Raw genomic sequence first — 15,089 nt, forward strand, 5'->3', positions numbered from 1 at the left:
CTTTGGCTGCAGGGACTATCAGATGGTGGGGTTTGCTTCAGGATCCTGAGAGGAGGAAGCAAAGCCAAAAAGCAAGGCCACAAGCTTGGGCTTCAGGAGAGCAGACTTCCACCTTTTCAGATATCTGCTTGGAAGAATCCCATGGGATATGGTCCTGAAGAGGGGCTCAGGAATGCTGGTTGAATCATGCTTAACCTGCCTCGTAGCCTTCTGCGATGAGACAACTGGCTTGGTGGGTGAGGGGAGAGCGCTTGATGTTTTTTATCTTAACTTTAATAAGGCTTCTGACACTATCATAATGTCATCAGACAAACTGTTGAAGTACAGACTAGATAAGTGGACAGTGTTGTGGATTTAAAACTGACTGAAACGCCATGTTCAGAGGGTTGTGATTGCAGTGACTAGTGTTGTACCTTAGGGGTCAGTATTGGGTTGAGTACTATCTAACATCCTCATTAATGACCTAGATGGGACAGAGTTCATAGACCCTCAGCAAGTTTACAGATGATACAAAACTAGGAGAAAGGGCTGATACACCAGATGGTTGTGCTGCTCTTCAGAGGGACCTGGACAGGCTGGAGAATGCACCAAGAAGAATCTCGTGATGTTCAGCAAGGGAAAATGTAAAGTCCTGCACCTCAGGAGGAGTAACAGCCTACAGCAGTACATGCTGGGGGGCAACTGGCTGGAAAGTGGCTTTGCCTGGAAGTCACCCTGGGGTCCCGGTGGACAAGGAGGTGAGCCAAGAATGCATCCTCATGACAAAGAAGGACAGTGGCATCCTGGGCGGCATTAGGAAGAGCACTGTCAGCAGGTCAAGGGAAGTGATCCTTCCCCTCTACTTGGCATTGGTAGAGGCCACACCTGGAGTACTGCATCCAGTTCTGGGTTCCCCGGTACAAGAAAGGTGTGGACTTACTAGAGCAAGTCCAGTGAAGGGCCACAAAGATGATTAAGGGACTGGAACATGTTTTGTGTGAAGAGAGGCTGAGGGTGCTGGGACTGTTCATCCTAGAGAAGAGAAGGCTTGGGAGAGAGTGTGGGGAGGAAATCTTATTAATGGTGTAAATACCTGTTGAAATGCAATGAGGAAGAAGGAGCCAGACTCTTCTCAGCAGTGCCCGCTGACAGAACAAGACACAATGGACACAAATTAAAACCCATGAAGTTCAATGTGAACACAAGAAAACACTCTTTTTAGTGTGAGGGTGATCCCTTCCAACCTAAATGTTTCTGTGGTTTTGTGGGGTTTTTTTGCCCTTTTTTTTTTTTCTGTGAAGTTGACAGGAGTAAAGTAACAACCCCTTTTTGTTTTCTTAAACTTCAGTCTTCTGGAGTTGAGGTTTCATTGCTGCGTTCTAGAACTTAAGGGCTATCCTGTGTTATATTTGAAAACCAAAGCCATTTCTGTTATCCCCAAAGTTGGGGTTTTCTGTTGTGTTTTTTTAATTTATTTATTCCTTCATTCATTTCTGAATGAATAGTTGTCCTCACTTAGGGGCTAAAATGGATACTGGTCCTGTTAGAGGCTATTGGGCAATCCAGGTGAAGCGGTGGTTTGTTACTGGAGTGTTTTTAAGCAACATAACTTTGGAGTTGTTTGTCTATAGCTCTGTAGGTATCTTTTCCTTACACGCTGATAGTAGGAGAACATCTAGGGGCATCTGTGCTCCTCAGGGTTGAACTGAGCTCTTCACGTGAACAAACCCAAGATCTACCTTCAGATCATAGTGAATGTATAGGACACAGCTTGGAATTGATTCAAACTTGCATAGACATGTGAACTGTCATTTGAACATAGGTAGCAGTTACTAAACCTAGAGTTCTTCAAGTGGGGTAGTCCCCATGCAAGTTCACTTCATACTCTTCCTTTTCTCACAAGTCTTATAACTCTCTCTAGAGAGATTGCAGGGTGAGAGGAAATGAGGAGGTCTTGGCCAGTGTTAGAAGGATTGTCTGGTATACCCTTTCCTAGTATTGTTAGTTTAGCAAATGCCTTGAACGTTTATGGGGAGAGGCCTCTCAAATCTCAGTGTGGAATGTATATACTTGGTTAGCCTATACATCTTAAAACCCCTTTTGCAAGTGAACAGCTACTTTTCTGCTACTTGGTTTTATACTAGGGAATTACTGATGATCCATGATTATACATAAAGAATGAGTTAAATAGTTAAAAAATCCATATCAAAATATGAACATTTCATATGAGAAGGCTTTACTACAAGTGCTGTTTCTAGTGATAGTTGCATTTGTGCTTAAAAAAAAAGGAGAGGTGGTGGGACTCAACACCCACTGTACTTCCACAGGTGGATTGACCTTGGCTGACTGCCAGACCCCGCCCAGCTGCTCTCTCACTCCCCCTTCTCAATGGGACAGGGGGAGAAAGTAAGGTGAAAAATTTTGTGGGTCAAGTTAAAGACAGGGAAATCACTTAGCAATTGCTGTCAGAGGCAAAACAGATGCAAGTTGTGAAAAAGTAATTTAATTCATTGCCAATTAAAAATAGAGTAGGATGGTGGGGAACAAAGCTAAAAACACTTTACCGCCACCCACTCCTTCATCCCAAAGGCTGAACTTTACTCCTTTATCCCTGACTCTTCTACCTTCTCACCCCTCAGAGCAGCACAGTGGGGATGGAGAATAATGGGGGTTGCGGTCAGTTCATAACACTTCATCTCTGCTGCTCCTTCTTCCTTATACTTTTACCCTGCTCCAGTGTGGAGTCCCTCCTACAGGATACCATCCTTCACAAACTGCTCCAGCATGGGCCCTCTCCATGGGCTGCAGTCCTTCAGGAATGGACTACTCCAGTGTGGGTCCCCAATGGGCCACAGTTTCTGCCAGAAAACTTGCTCCTGCATGGGCTTCTCTCCAAGGGCCACAGCTCCTGCCAGGAGCCTGCTCCAGCATGGGGTCTCCATGGGCTGTAGCTTCCTTCAGGACATCTCCCTCTGCTGCAGTGTGGGGTCCTCCATGGGCTGCAATGTGGATATCTGTTCCACTGTAGTCCTCCACAGGCTGCAAGGGGGCAACCTGCCTCACCATGGTCTCTTCCAAGGGCTGCAGGGGAATCTCTGGAGCAACTTCACCCCTTCCTCCTTCACTGACCTTGGTGTCTGCAGAGTTACTTCTCTCACTTCCTCCCCTCCCCCAGCAGCTGCGGAGCATTTTTTTACCCTTTTTTTATGACAGAGGTGCCACCAGCATCATTTATGGGCTCAGCTTTGGCCAATGATGGGTCTGTTGGAGCCAGGTGGAACCATCTGTGTCCAGCATGGGGTGGCTCCCAGCCTCATCTCACAGAGCCCGCCCCTGCTGCCAACACCTTGCTGTGTAGACCTAAAATACTTGCCTTAGTAAGTCTAATACAATACCACTGCTAAGGCAACTGCACATGGCCTGGAACTGAAGTTTGCTTTGACTCTGGTTATTTGTTTGATGCACAAAAACCAGACATGGATGAAAATAGATTTATGGTGTCTTTTGTACGATGGTAGCCAGGAGTCTCAGCTCTTAAGAAAGTTTGGCTGCATGTGTAAGAAATTTGGTTATGGTGGAGTAAGCATTCATCTTTGTATTCTCAGCCCGTGCTGGTATCTGGTGTCCATAAGAAGTTGAAGTCAGAGCTTTGGAAACCAGAAGCTTTCAGCCTGGAATTTGGAGATCAAGATGTAGATTTGGTGAACTGCAGGAACTGTGCCATAATTTCAGACGTGAAAGTGCGTGACTTCTGGGATGGCTTTGAGATAATATCTAGTAAGTAATATCTATGGCTGACTAGTTTAACTGAGCAGTCTGTCTTGCTACCTTCAACTCCTCCTTTTCCACCTATTTTCTCAAAAAAATAAAAATAATAATTAAAAAAAAAATCCCAATAGCTATCAGTCTTATCCAAAGAAGCCATTGCTCCTTAGATGTAGTGCACCCTAGAAAATACTTTATTGGTGAAGATCAGGGTAGGGCTGCCCAAGAAAACTTCATTTATACAACAATATGTTGGTGTGTGTTACTTTGATGTATCAAAAGATGATCCATTTCATGGGAAACTGCTTTTCTTTTTTTTAGTGGTTTTTTTTGGTTTGGTTTTTTTTTTTTAGTTTTCCTCAGTGAAATTAATCATCAGTCGCTGTTATTAAGACAGTAAGTAATATGACTACCCTTATTCTCCTTCCAACCTCAAGTTTTATTGTAAAACTAAAGGGAACCTGCAGAGCTAAACTAGACTGAGGCTTTTGATGCTAAAACTCAGACTTGGTAGAATACATCAACTAAGTAAACTTGACATTGCAAATTATTTTTATAGTAGATCATCTGCAAGTACAAATGCAAGTTCATACGTATTATGAATAGCAACGCTGTATGCGTACCTCATGTGATAACACATTACTTAATGCTTGAGTTCTTTGAGAAAACTTTCCGTCAAGTGTGGATGTGGAAGCTAACCAGTTAAAATTCCTGGGGATATAACTGGTCAGATTAAGGAGCTTCTGAAAAGCAGAGTGCTCTATTTTAGATTGTATATACCTAGACCAGCATGGTCTTATATTTACAGGTGTTAAGATTTGTAACGGTTCATTGCAATGTTGCTGATTTTAGCGTTGTGTATAAAACGCTTTCTGTATTTATTGCTATGTGCACATAGCAGAAATGGTGAACTATTGGATGATGTAATGGAATATTTGTTCAACAGTGAACTAAATGAGAGATTTATAGACCAAGAATATTCCCTTCCCTAGTCATTTTCCAATCAGAGCTCCCAACTTTTGACTTGGTTTTTATATGGTTCAAAATACAGAGTTTTGTATTTTGTACTGTTAAATTTCATACTATTTCTGTTATTACTCAGAAATAAATGGCCTAGAAGGATATAATGGTGTGGTCTTTCTGTGTGTTAATGTTAATTGGGAAACCTCACAAACTCTTCACTTTGTGCTAGCGTCATTCATGAAAATAGTAAATTTGTATGGGTCAAGGTATCTTTGAGAAATGTTATTTGTAGTTTGTCTCCAGGCAGATACATTCCTTTCAGCAAAATAAGCTGCTGCCTTTCTTTTAGACAATGCCTTCACCACACTTTATATGAGAAATGTTAGTGATCTAGGTTGGAAAATACAATCGGTTTTGCTAGTTTCTTTTAAATACATTTTATATAGTGGTTTTTTTCAGCCATGTGCAGTCCCCAATTTAGAAGAGTATTATTTGCTAGTAGTCCAGGATTTCACACACTAACTCATATGAAAATTGTGACTTATATAATGACTCTGACTTCTCTGCATTACATGAATTCTATATTTCTCAAATGTGTGGCTGGTCCCTGCCACTTGCATTAAGTTATTTAAGAGATGTAGAACAGCCACTGAATTTGAAGGTGGTATTGAGATAATACCTTAATTAATCTAGATGATACTTTAGTTAATTTTAATCTTGTGCTGTTCACTTTTAATATCTTTGAGTTCTGAGTGGACTTTTGGCAGGTCTAACTTTCTGGTTTGATACTTCTTAAACCTGCTTTTCTTTGCTGATCAGATGTTTTCTGGGTTTTGTCCAGTTTTGTGTAATTTGTCAGATCCATATGTTTTCCTCCAGGTAGTTCTTCATTCTGTCCTTTCTGAATAGCCTTCCTACAAGTTTCTTCTTGTTTGGAACAAAGATCCTTGATGAGTTCAAAATCTTGTATACGGGAAGTTTTGAAAGGTCTTTAAATTCAAGTCCTTGAGCTTTTCAGTTCACTTGCCTCTCTAAAATCTGTAGCTCATCAAAATTTTTTTTCTTTAAATCGGTTACTTTGGTTTACATATCTGCAGTTCTTAATTCCTTTTAATTTCAATAAAATATTTTTTTTATATGTCTTCTGTAGCCTGTTGACATATAAGACAGATGTGATTCACAGGTCTCCAAGTCCTAGTTTCTTAGGTATGCTTTCTCTTTTGATGCTGTCAGCAGTTCTGCTAGGTCTGGGTAAGATCAGTTGCTTTATGTTTGGCTGACAATCCTTGGTAAAGTAGGAAGTGGTTAAGGATGTTACTTTCTGGGGAAAAGGGGATATGAAGGTGTCAGACTGCAGTACACCCTGTTTTCCAACTGATGGCTTCATGAAGAGTTGTGAAGAATCTGGCAGAACAGTGAACTTTGTTTCTCTCTAAATGTTATGCTGAGTCTTCTAAGCTGTTCCACGTACCACTTCCAGATATACTCTTTTAGCCATTGTAACATCTTGATGCAAACCAGCAGTTGATGTGGTTAGTGCTGTTGTATCGTACACCCACTATTGCGTACGTAATGTCATCTTTCTGTGCTACCAGCTTTCTCTGTTACCAGTCAGGATTCACATACAACGCTTGAAGTGAAAAACAAATGTTTGAATCGGGCACCCCGCTAATTTGTGACTCCAGCAAATAAGAATTTAAAAAACTAAAGGCTGTCTTCCTCAGTAACCACCTGCCATTTAGCTTTTTTGAGTGTGCTGTACTGTGGTTTCTTGCTTTATACTGAGGTTAGGGTTGATTTCAGAGCATGATCCAATACCTTTAATTTTATAGAAGCACCACTCCTCTTGAAAGATAAAACTCCTTTAGACTTTGGTAACAGTAGTAAGGGAATGCTTTGGAAAGGCTTGTTTTTGAAATTGAATAAAAGCTATTCTAAAACTTAGCAGCTGTGCAAGATCTGTCAAACTTCTGTAGGTAATGCTATATATCTAATTGTTAAACTGTTGTTTGGTCAAACTATGATAATGCTTGGAAGTCCAAAGAAAAATCAGGATCAGTTCTGCTGTGCAATGTAAGATGTCTTGGTACAAAAGACTTAGAGCTTAAACAAGGTAATGAGCTGTGGTAAAAAGATACTGCATGAAGAAATCTTCATTTGTTTCTTGCAGAACGGCTCAGGTCAGATGATGGTCAGCCAATGGTACTAAAGTTAAAGGATTGGCCTCCAGGGGAGGACTTTAGAGATATGATGCCTACGCGGTAAGTAAACCTTAGTAACAATGCCTACAGCAGTCCTGTAGGCACTGCAGGAGGAAAACATGCCTTTGTTCTCTTTTTGATTTCTAGGTTTGAGGACTTAATGGAAAATCTCCCTCTTCCTGAATATACCAAGAGGGATGGCAGACTGAATTTGGCTTCTAGGCTGCCAAGCTACTTTGTCCGTCCTGACTTGGGTCCCAAAATGTACAATGCCTATGGTATGTGAGAATAGTTCTGCAGATGTTGACTTTTTTTTGACTCTTTATTATAATCTTTAATTATACTTAGGGCGTATGCAAGGGTGTAGCATTAATCAAAACTCAGAGCTTATCCTAGAGCACACTGTAATATTTTTTTTAATGGGTCCTGTGATCTATTTCTGTGCTAGTCCTTTCTGTCAGGTGTGCCCTTTTTTGCATTGTGGTTTCCAAGAGATGTACATATGGTAAGTCAAGCTTGCAAATAATTATTATTTAACACACATAATAAGCACAACACCAATACAGGGTTCAAGGAGAAATTAATATCTTTTTGAGAGCATTTGAGAGGAAAATTAGCCAACTTCTGGGTACTTTGATCTGTGCATTCATGTTTCCAACAAGGGTTGTCATTTTCTTAACCCGTGTCTATCAACACAGACAACTGACAACATGCAAGAGAAAACTTGTAACCATGTCAGCTACCCGAATTGGATAGTTTTGTCCTCTTAAGACTGTAATTACATAGTAGGTAAACAGCATACAAATGGAGGAAGCCTTTGTCTGAACATGTACCCTGCATGGGGCTGTGAAGCATTAAACTTTCAAATGATTATCAATATAGCAGAGTGTGGAGGATATATGAACAATTAATGCATGTCGTATCAACTTGAATTATTTCAGTTCTGTAATGTACTGACTTTGAGGTGTCATGAAATGAAGTGGATTGGACCACTTAATCATCTTCAAGCTTATTAGCAAAAATGATTTAATAGGAATTTATCAAAGTGTGACTTCACAAAATTCAATGGCAAGGTTCACTCTATGACTTAATACATGGATGAAACGTACACAGGAAAATCAAGTTAGAATCAAACTAAAGTTATGTATACAGAGACCGATGACACAAAAGATTGAAAAACATACAAAGGAAAATCAGGTTAGAATTGATTTATCATTATTGGTACAGAGATCAGGAATGTAAAAAGGTAGGGGAGACCCTCCTGTTGAGTTATAAGGTTCAGAGAAGACCTCTTTGCTTTCTAAATTCCTCATGGAGCTTAGGTGCAACTGGATCCACTCCTGGTCCCAGACATGGGCGGTGGTTTATGTCTAATAAAAGGGATACAAAAGGGTAAGGAAACCTTCCCGTTGAGTCAGAAGGTTCAGAGAAGAACCCCTTGCTTTCTAAACTACTGATGGAGCATAGGTGCGGCTGGATCAGCTCCTAGTCCCAGAGTTGTGCAACAGTTTATGTCTAAAGGGATTATGAGTATAATAGCAGCCTGAGATTCATTCAGTTTGAATAAAGTTTACAACAGTGATTTACATATAGATTTGAAAAGCAATATTTGTAATATACTTGCTATAGAACATTCAGCTTAGTACACACACACATGCATGAAGACACTAAGAGATATACAGGTACACAAGTCAGAGGTATACCTGTTCAAAATTCCCCTCGAGGTCAGTGAAAATATTCACATCAAATGCTTCAGCATCTTTCTTAATGGGCAAAGGGTTGAGCCTCAAGGAGCAGGGAGTATCAGCCCAAGTCTTGTCGGCTTTCAGCGACAGACCTTCAATCTTCACAAACTGAAGAGTTTGCGAGCTCTGAGAGGCGTCCCATTCAGAGGGAGATGCTGGTCGCAGCTTGCTGCAGCCCAGGAGAGCTCAAAGGGTCTCACTTGGTACCACTGTTCATAGGTTTGTGAGATGATTGGCTTTAGTCATCAGCAAATTACTGGGATTCCAGTAGCACTGGTACCATTTCACTCAAGCTACGGATGTTCCAAGACTGTAAGAGAATGACTTAGGATCACATATGGGATGCTCCAAGGTTGTCAGGAGAGAACTGAGATGTGTCCCAAGGTTGTCAGGAAATGACTATCTGTATTCCTGTCCCCCACCTCTGCCAGGCAACAAGAGTCCTTGGTACAGTCAGTGCAGCTCCCTGTCTTAGCCATGCAAGAGTTCCCGGTATGGTCAAGGGATGCTTAACTGCCCAACTCATTACACTTACACTAAGGCCTAGTGAGACCTCCGGAGTTTGTAGATCGGCCCAGAGTGGGGGGGGCGGAATGCACCACCACATGAGGTTGCAGCCAAAAGCGTGTTTTGGAGACTTCTAAATTAAAGCAAATGATTGTTAAAGTTCCAGGATACTTTTAAATAACTGATTGATTTGGAAGTATGTACTTTTGCAGCTTTAGAGTAAGATAAATAACATTTAAAGTAGTTGTGCTTTGTATATACTGAAAAATGTTAGGTGATACTGATAAGGAAAAAGTTGGAGTCATCTTGCAAAGCAAGTATGTTGAAGCAAACTTAACTTAATGCAACTTCTGTAGTTCTCTTTGAACGTTGATGAGACAGGGGTGCAGGGTTTTTTAGGGGTTTGCATTCCAATTATTGATATACCTGTAGTAAAAGCTCACACGAGGACATGAAAGATTTTTCATTGTTTCATCTTTTTTTAAAAAAATGTTTTAGCTCAGTAACCAAGTGTGGATTAGACTTAAGCTGTAAACCCAACATATTGCGGTTCTGAGAAAGTGTTTGTGAAGTTATTCGGGGGTTTTTTTGTTTTGTTTTGTTTTTAGCAGTGTGACATCACAAGTAAGAGTTAAAAAAAAGAGGGGTTTGTGAACTTAGGAAAATTCAGCTTATTCAGTATTTAATGGTGTTCAGTGTTTTGGTTTGCATATTACTTGACATGTAAGTTAAGAAGGCTGTGTATACCAAAGAGCTTATAATGTAATCAAGCAATATATATATATGAGTGCAGCAAGTAGCAAGGTAATCAGTCATGGCTAATTTGTCTTTGTGTATTGCTAGTTGCTAGTATTGGAAGGAATGGATTCATTTTGTTGAATTTATCTTAAATGTCAAATTTTTTTCTTTTCTTTTGTATCAGAGTTTGTGGAGGGAGAGTTGACAGTATTTTTTTGGTGTAGAATGTAACCCTCTACTATTTGATCCTTCTTAGATTTATAGGTCTCGGTCCAAAGAGAGAAGGTGTTACACTTTGTTTACTTTCAAGTTAAAAGAAAAAAATTAGCTAGGTCCGTCTTCAAAAACAGTTTTGTATCTTTTTGCTTTTAGCTGCTTTACAGACAAAGGGTGGACCTAGATATAAAAACAGTAGTTCTGTCTATTGTTGTTGTGGTTTAACCCCAGCCAGCAACTAAGCACCACGCAGCCGCTAACTTGCCCCCCCACCCCCCCCACCCCAGTGGGATGGGGGAGAAAACCGGAAGGAAAAAGGTAAAACTCGTTGGTTGAGATAAGAACAGTTTAAAAAGACAGAACGGAAGAAACTAATAATGATGATAATAACAATAAAATTACAATAATAATAACAAAAGGGTTGGACTATACAAAACAAGTGATGCTCACCACCTGCTGACTGATGCCCAGTTAGTTCCTGAGCAGCAATGTCCTGTCCAGGCCAATTCCCCCTGTTTAATATACTGGGCATGATGTAATATGGTAAGGAATACCCTTTTGGGCAGTTTGGGTCAGTGGGCCTGGCTGTGTCCCCTCCCAGCTTCTTGTGTTCCTCCAGCCTTCTTGCTGGCTGGGCATGAAAAGCTGAAAAATCCTTCACTTTAGACTAAACACTACTTAGCAACAATTGAAAACATCAGTGTGTCATCAACATTCTTTTCATACTGAATCGAAAACATAACACTGTACCATACCAGCTACTAGAAAGAAAATTAACTCTATCCCAGCCGAAACCAGGACAATAGTGAAAAAGAGTAATGTTTCTAGTGCATTAAATGTATTTTTGTTGTAAATATATGGCACTTTTTTCCGCGTCTGTGGGGGGAAAAAAGTTCTCAATAGTGAAGTAAAGTCTTTCATGTGCTTAGCATTTTAAAGTTACAAACTGTCTAAATTAACTGCTGTTTCTGGTCTGTTATGATACGTACTGTACAGTGAGTTGAGTTCATGTCCCCAGAAGCTCATATTTTAAATAGAAAAGGGATAAATACAATGGTGATCCTAAAATATAACTAGTAGTCTCTGGTCATACTGACATTAGTGTTTGCTGATACAAAGATATTTTTTTTAATTTTTTAAATTTTTTCTCCATGTTACCTGCTAGAGGAGATGGTAAAGCAAAAGTAGAGAGAGAGAGAGAGAGAGAGAGAGAGTGCTATTGAAGGGTCAGAGGAAGAGAGAAGAATGTCTTATACGAGAAGGTGAAGGCATTAAGCAACAAACATTTGAAATCTGTTACTCATAGCCACTTGAGAGGTATAAGATCATCCAATATATAAAGGTATAAGCACTTGAGAGTCTGCAGGTGTTCTTCCTTACTGAACTTTAATCTGAATTGTTAGTGATGAGTTGGACTACAACTGCTGTGAATTCAGCTGATCATACTAATTTTACAGCTGAGAAAATAACAAACTGTTGGAGGCTTATACTTGTAACAGTCCAATGACTTGCTGCACACAGTGTGATGCTAATGCCACTTACAGCAGTTGGTGTTACTCTTAGAATCATAGAATGGTTTGGGTTAGAAGGGACCTTAAAGATTATGTAGTTCCAACCCCCCTGCCATAGGCAGGGACATCTTTCACCAGACCAGGTTGCTTAAAGTCCCATCCAACCTGGCCTTGAACACTTCCAGGGATGGGGCATCCACAACCTCTCCGGGCAACCTGTTCCAGTGTCTCACCACCCTCACAGTAAAGAACTTCCTTACATCTAATCTCTTGTACCTCCAAGCAAAGGAAAACAGTGCTGAAGAATGCCTACTAACTTTGTGTTACGAAAGCCAAGTTCCCTACTACAGACTATAAATGACCCTCTGTAACGTACAAGTTCAGGCTTTGTTTTTAAAATGCTTGTTTTCTCATGACTTGGGTGAACTATATTCGCTGCTTCTATTTCTTGTAAAATAAAAATACTAGTTACCAGGAAACTTTTTACTTAGGCCATACATGACATGAAAATAACTACTTCAGTTGTCCCTTGACATTGGTTTCTGCTCTCATTGCTGTGTAAAGTTAGCATTCTAGAAAGATCTTTCAGGCAGGTTATTTTTATAAGAGCTTAAAAAGAACTTGTTTTGATTTTACACTCCATTATAGGCTTAATTACTGCAGAAGACAGACGAGTTGGTACCACAAACCTGCACTTGGATGTGTCGGACGCTGTTAATGTCATGGTGTATGTTGGGATTCCCATTGGGGAAGGGACCCATGATGATGGTAATGTTTGAGGAAAGCTGTTTTCTGTCCATTAAAAATCAATTGTGTGTGCGAGAAAAAAGACTGTACCTTCTGTTGTTTAAGCTTGTCGTATCTATGAGATAAAACCCAGGCAGTTTGCTATGTCTGCAGCACATATTTAATAAGTGCAATAATGCTTCATTGGTTCCCAGTTGTGGAAGCAGCAGAGTTTTGCTAGAAATTAGGTATCTCCCTGAAGAAAGGAGGAGAAGAGGTGATAAATTATTCTTTCTTCTCATTGTATTTAAATAATTGTAGTTAATTCAGTTTGAATTCATGACTGAGATTTGGGATTAGCTGTCAATTGACACATTTCCTGAATTTTGTTAAGATGAAGCTTGATGTGCTTAGAAAGGGCACTATATGATGTAGCCGTTGCGGTAGCAGTGTGACTGAATTTAGCAGTTCAAAATGCTCCTTCCTCTTCTATATGTCAAAAATCAGAAGCTTTGAAATCATATCACTTTTATGTGGATTCCCCTTTCAGAGGTTCTGAAAACAATTGATGAGGGAGATGCTGATGATGTAACAAAGCAGCGAATCCATGAGGGAAGAGAGAAACCTGGAGCATTGTGGCACATCTATGCTGCTAAGGATGCTGAAAAGATACGGGAACTTCTCCGGAAGGTATGTTGGTTACAAAGGAGGCTTGAGCCTACAGGATTCCTTGACTAGCTTACTTACAGCAGCTGAATGATACAAATTGCTATCAACATCAATCGTATAGGTATTCTGATGCTGTCTTTGAGGATGTTAATAGTTATTGTGTTCCCAGGTTTTCAGCCTGGTCTAGAATCTTCGTACTAATGCACGTGTCACTTGGTAAGACCTAAATGAGCTTAATGAAAGTAATGTCCTACCTTGAAATAGTTTGTTTGTTATGTTTTTTGGTACAGAGCTTTTTGTGAGTCAGCAATATCAAGGTGCTGTGTCATGGTTCACCCCTACCCCATATCTTGGCCCTAGGTTGGAGAAGAACAAGGCCAAGAAAATCCCCCAGATCATGACCCCATTCATGACCAAAGTTGGTACTTGGACCAGACCTTACGTAAGCGACTCTATGATGAGTACGGTGTACAAGGCTGGGCAATAGTGCAGTTCCTTGGAGATGCTGTCTTCATTCCTGCAGGTGCTCCCCATCAGGTAAGTTTGCCAACTCCAGGCTGTATTGACAAATAAAATTGAATTTGAGGCACAACAGAACTGCGACTTCAAAATAACTGTTAGTTAATATTGCTGACTTATGTTCCTTTTTCTACATATGCAGTTCTTAAGGAACTATTTGAATTGGATCTTAGTCATTATGTTAGTAAAAATGATATAAATACCTGAACGATGTGTACAGTGCTGTGATGGAATTAAGAGGGGGAAAAAAAAAGGATGAATGCTGGAAAAACATGTCTGTGTAGTGAAACTTCAGCCAAGGGAACATTATTCCAAAAAAGTGTGGAGAACAGTAGAGAACTTGCTTTGGGGAACACCAGTGTCTGTGGGAGAACAGGGAACATGTGAGATGTCATGTATTTTGTTCTGGTTTTACTATTAGACACAATTCTGCGTGAGATCAAATAGGCTTCAGTTCCTGTTTCTGAGAAGTAAATGTGGAAGAACCTAACATATATGCTGGTGGGGTTTGGGGGGGGGGTGGGGGGGGGGTGGGGTGTATTGTTCATTCAATCTCCATGTATCTATCACTTGATACGGGGTTTTTTTAGGTCCATAATTTGTACAGCTGCATTAAAGTGGCAGAAGATTTTGTATCTCCAGAACATGTGAAGCACTGCTTCCGACTGACCCAGGAGTTCAGGCACCTGTCTAATACTCATACAAACCATGAGGATAAACTGCAGGTAACCATTTTATGACAGTAGTCACTAAATATATCCTGTGTTTTGCCAGCTTTGTTGAGTACTAGAAACGTGTGGCTAGTGATTTAAGAAAAAGTAACAACTTTCCACATCTTTGGAGGTTCTAATTTTACAAGTATTTTAATAATAATTAATGCACCTATGTCTACAGTATTACGTAAATAAAAACTAGTAATGAACTTTTGGGTTTCCAGAGAACTTTCCCACTAGTACATGTGTCAGTATTAGTAAGTTTTTAAATAGCTGAATCCTGAATGACGGTGAAGTGTAGCAGAAAAAAACCCCAACTATTAAAAGCAGTGCTTTGTTCTGAAAAGATATGTTTATTTGACCAAGGACACTTATATTTGTTTCTTCATTGGCTAAAGGAAAATTGCTCTGAAAGTGAAGGCTTGCTTATTTAAATCAGGGATATGGTTTAGTGGTGGACTTGGCAATATTAGGTTTACAGTGGACTCAATCTTAAAGGTCTTTTCCAACCTAAATGATTCTATGTTTCTAAATTAGTCCCAAACAGGACTAAATTAAATGTTGCTTGCTTTGAAGTGTGACTGCTTAAACTAATAACTAATGCACAGAACATATTATGCGCTGAAGTAGTACATGGTGTATAAGACAGTAAGTTCTACAGCAAGAAGACTGTAGGAGACCTTTTTTGATTTCACCTATGGATGCTTCTGAAGAGTTAGTATCTGTTTAGTTTGCAAATTTTGTTGTCAGCATTTTTTGTGTATTAGTAATCTCATGCATGTAAAATGAAGGAGGGCGGAGATCTGCAGAATGGCTGTTCTTGCAAAAGTGAGTACT

General features: G+C 40.0%; 1 protein-coding gene across 4 annotated transcripts in view; it reads left to right on the forward strand.

Annotated features, from left to right (window-relative positions):
* KDM3B (lysine demethylase 3B) overlaps positions 1–15,089 on the forward strand; it is a 71,802-nt gene that overhangs the window by 54,177 nt on the left and 2,536 nt on the right. For 3 of the 4 annotated variants that reach the window (XM_049829775.1, XM_049829776.1, XM_049829777.1), the window contains 7 exons: positions 3,585–3,756; positions 6,878–6,968; positions 7,056–7,186; positions 12,274–12,393; positions 12,902–13,041; positions 13,381–13,557; positions 14,130–14,264. In XM_049829775.1, the coding sequence (XP_049685732.1) occupies positions 3,585–3,756; positions 6,878–6,968; positions 7,056–7,186; positions 12,274–12,393; positions 12,902–13,041; positions 13,381–13,557; positions 14,130–14,264 (966 nt within the window). Of the gene's footprint in view, positions 1–3,584; positions 3,757–6,877; positions 6,969–7,055; positions 7,187–12,273; positions 12,394–12,901; positions 13,042–13,380; positions 13,558–14,129; positions 14,265–15,089 lie in introns of those variants that run through there. The other variant, XR_007509711.1, reaches the window with a different exon arrangement.

The sequence above is a fragment of the Accipiter gentilis genome, chromosome 26 (genome assembly GCF_929443795.1).
Source record: "Accipiter gentilis chromosome 26, bAccGen1.1, whole genome shotgun sequence".
Classification (NCBI taxonomy): Eukaryota; Metazoa; Chordata; class Aves; order Accipitriformes; family Accipitridae; genus Astur; species Astur gentilis.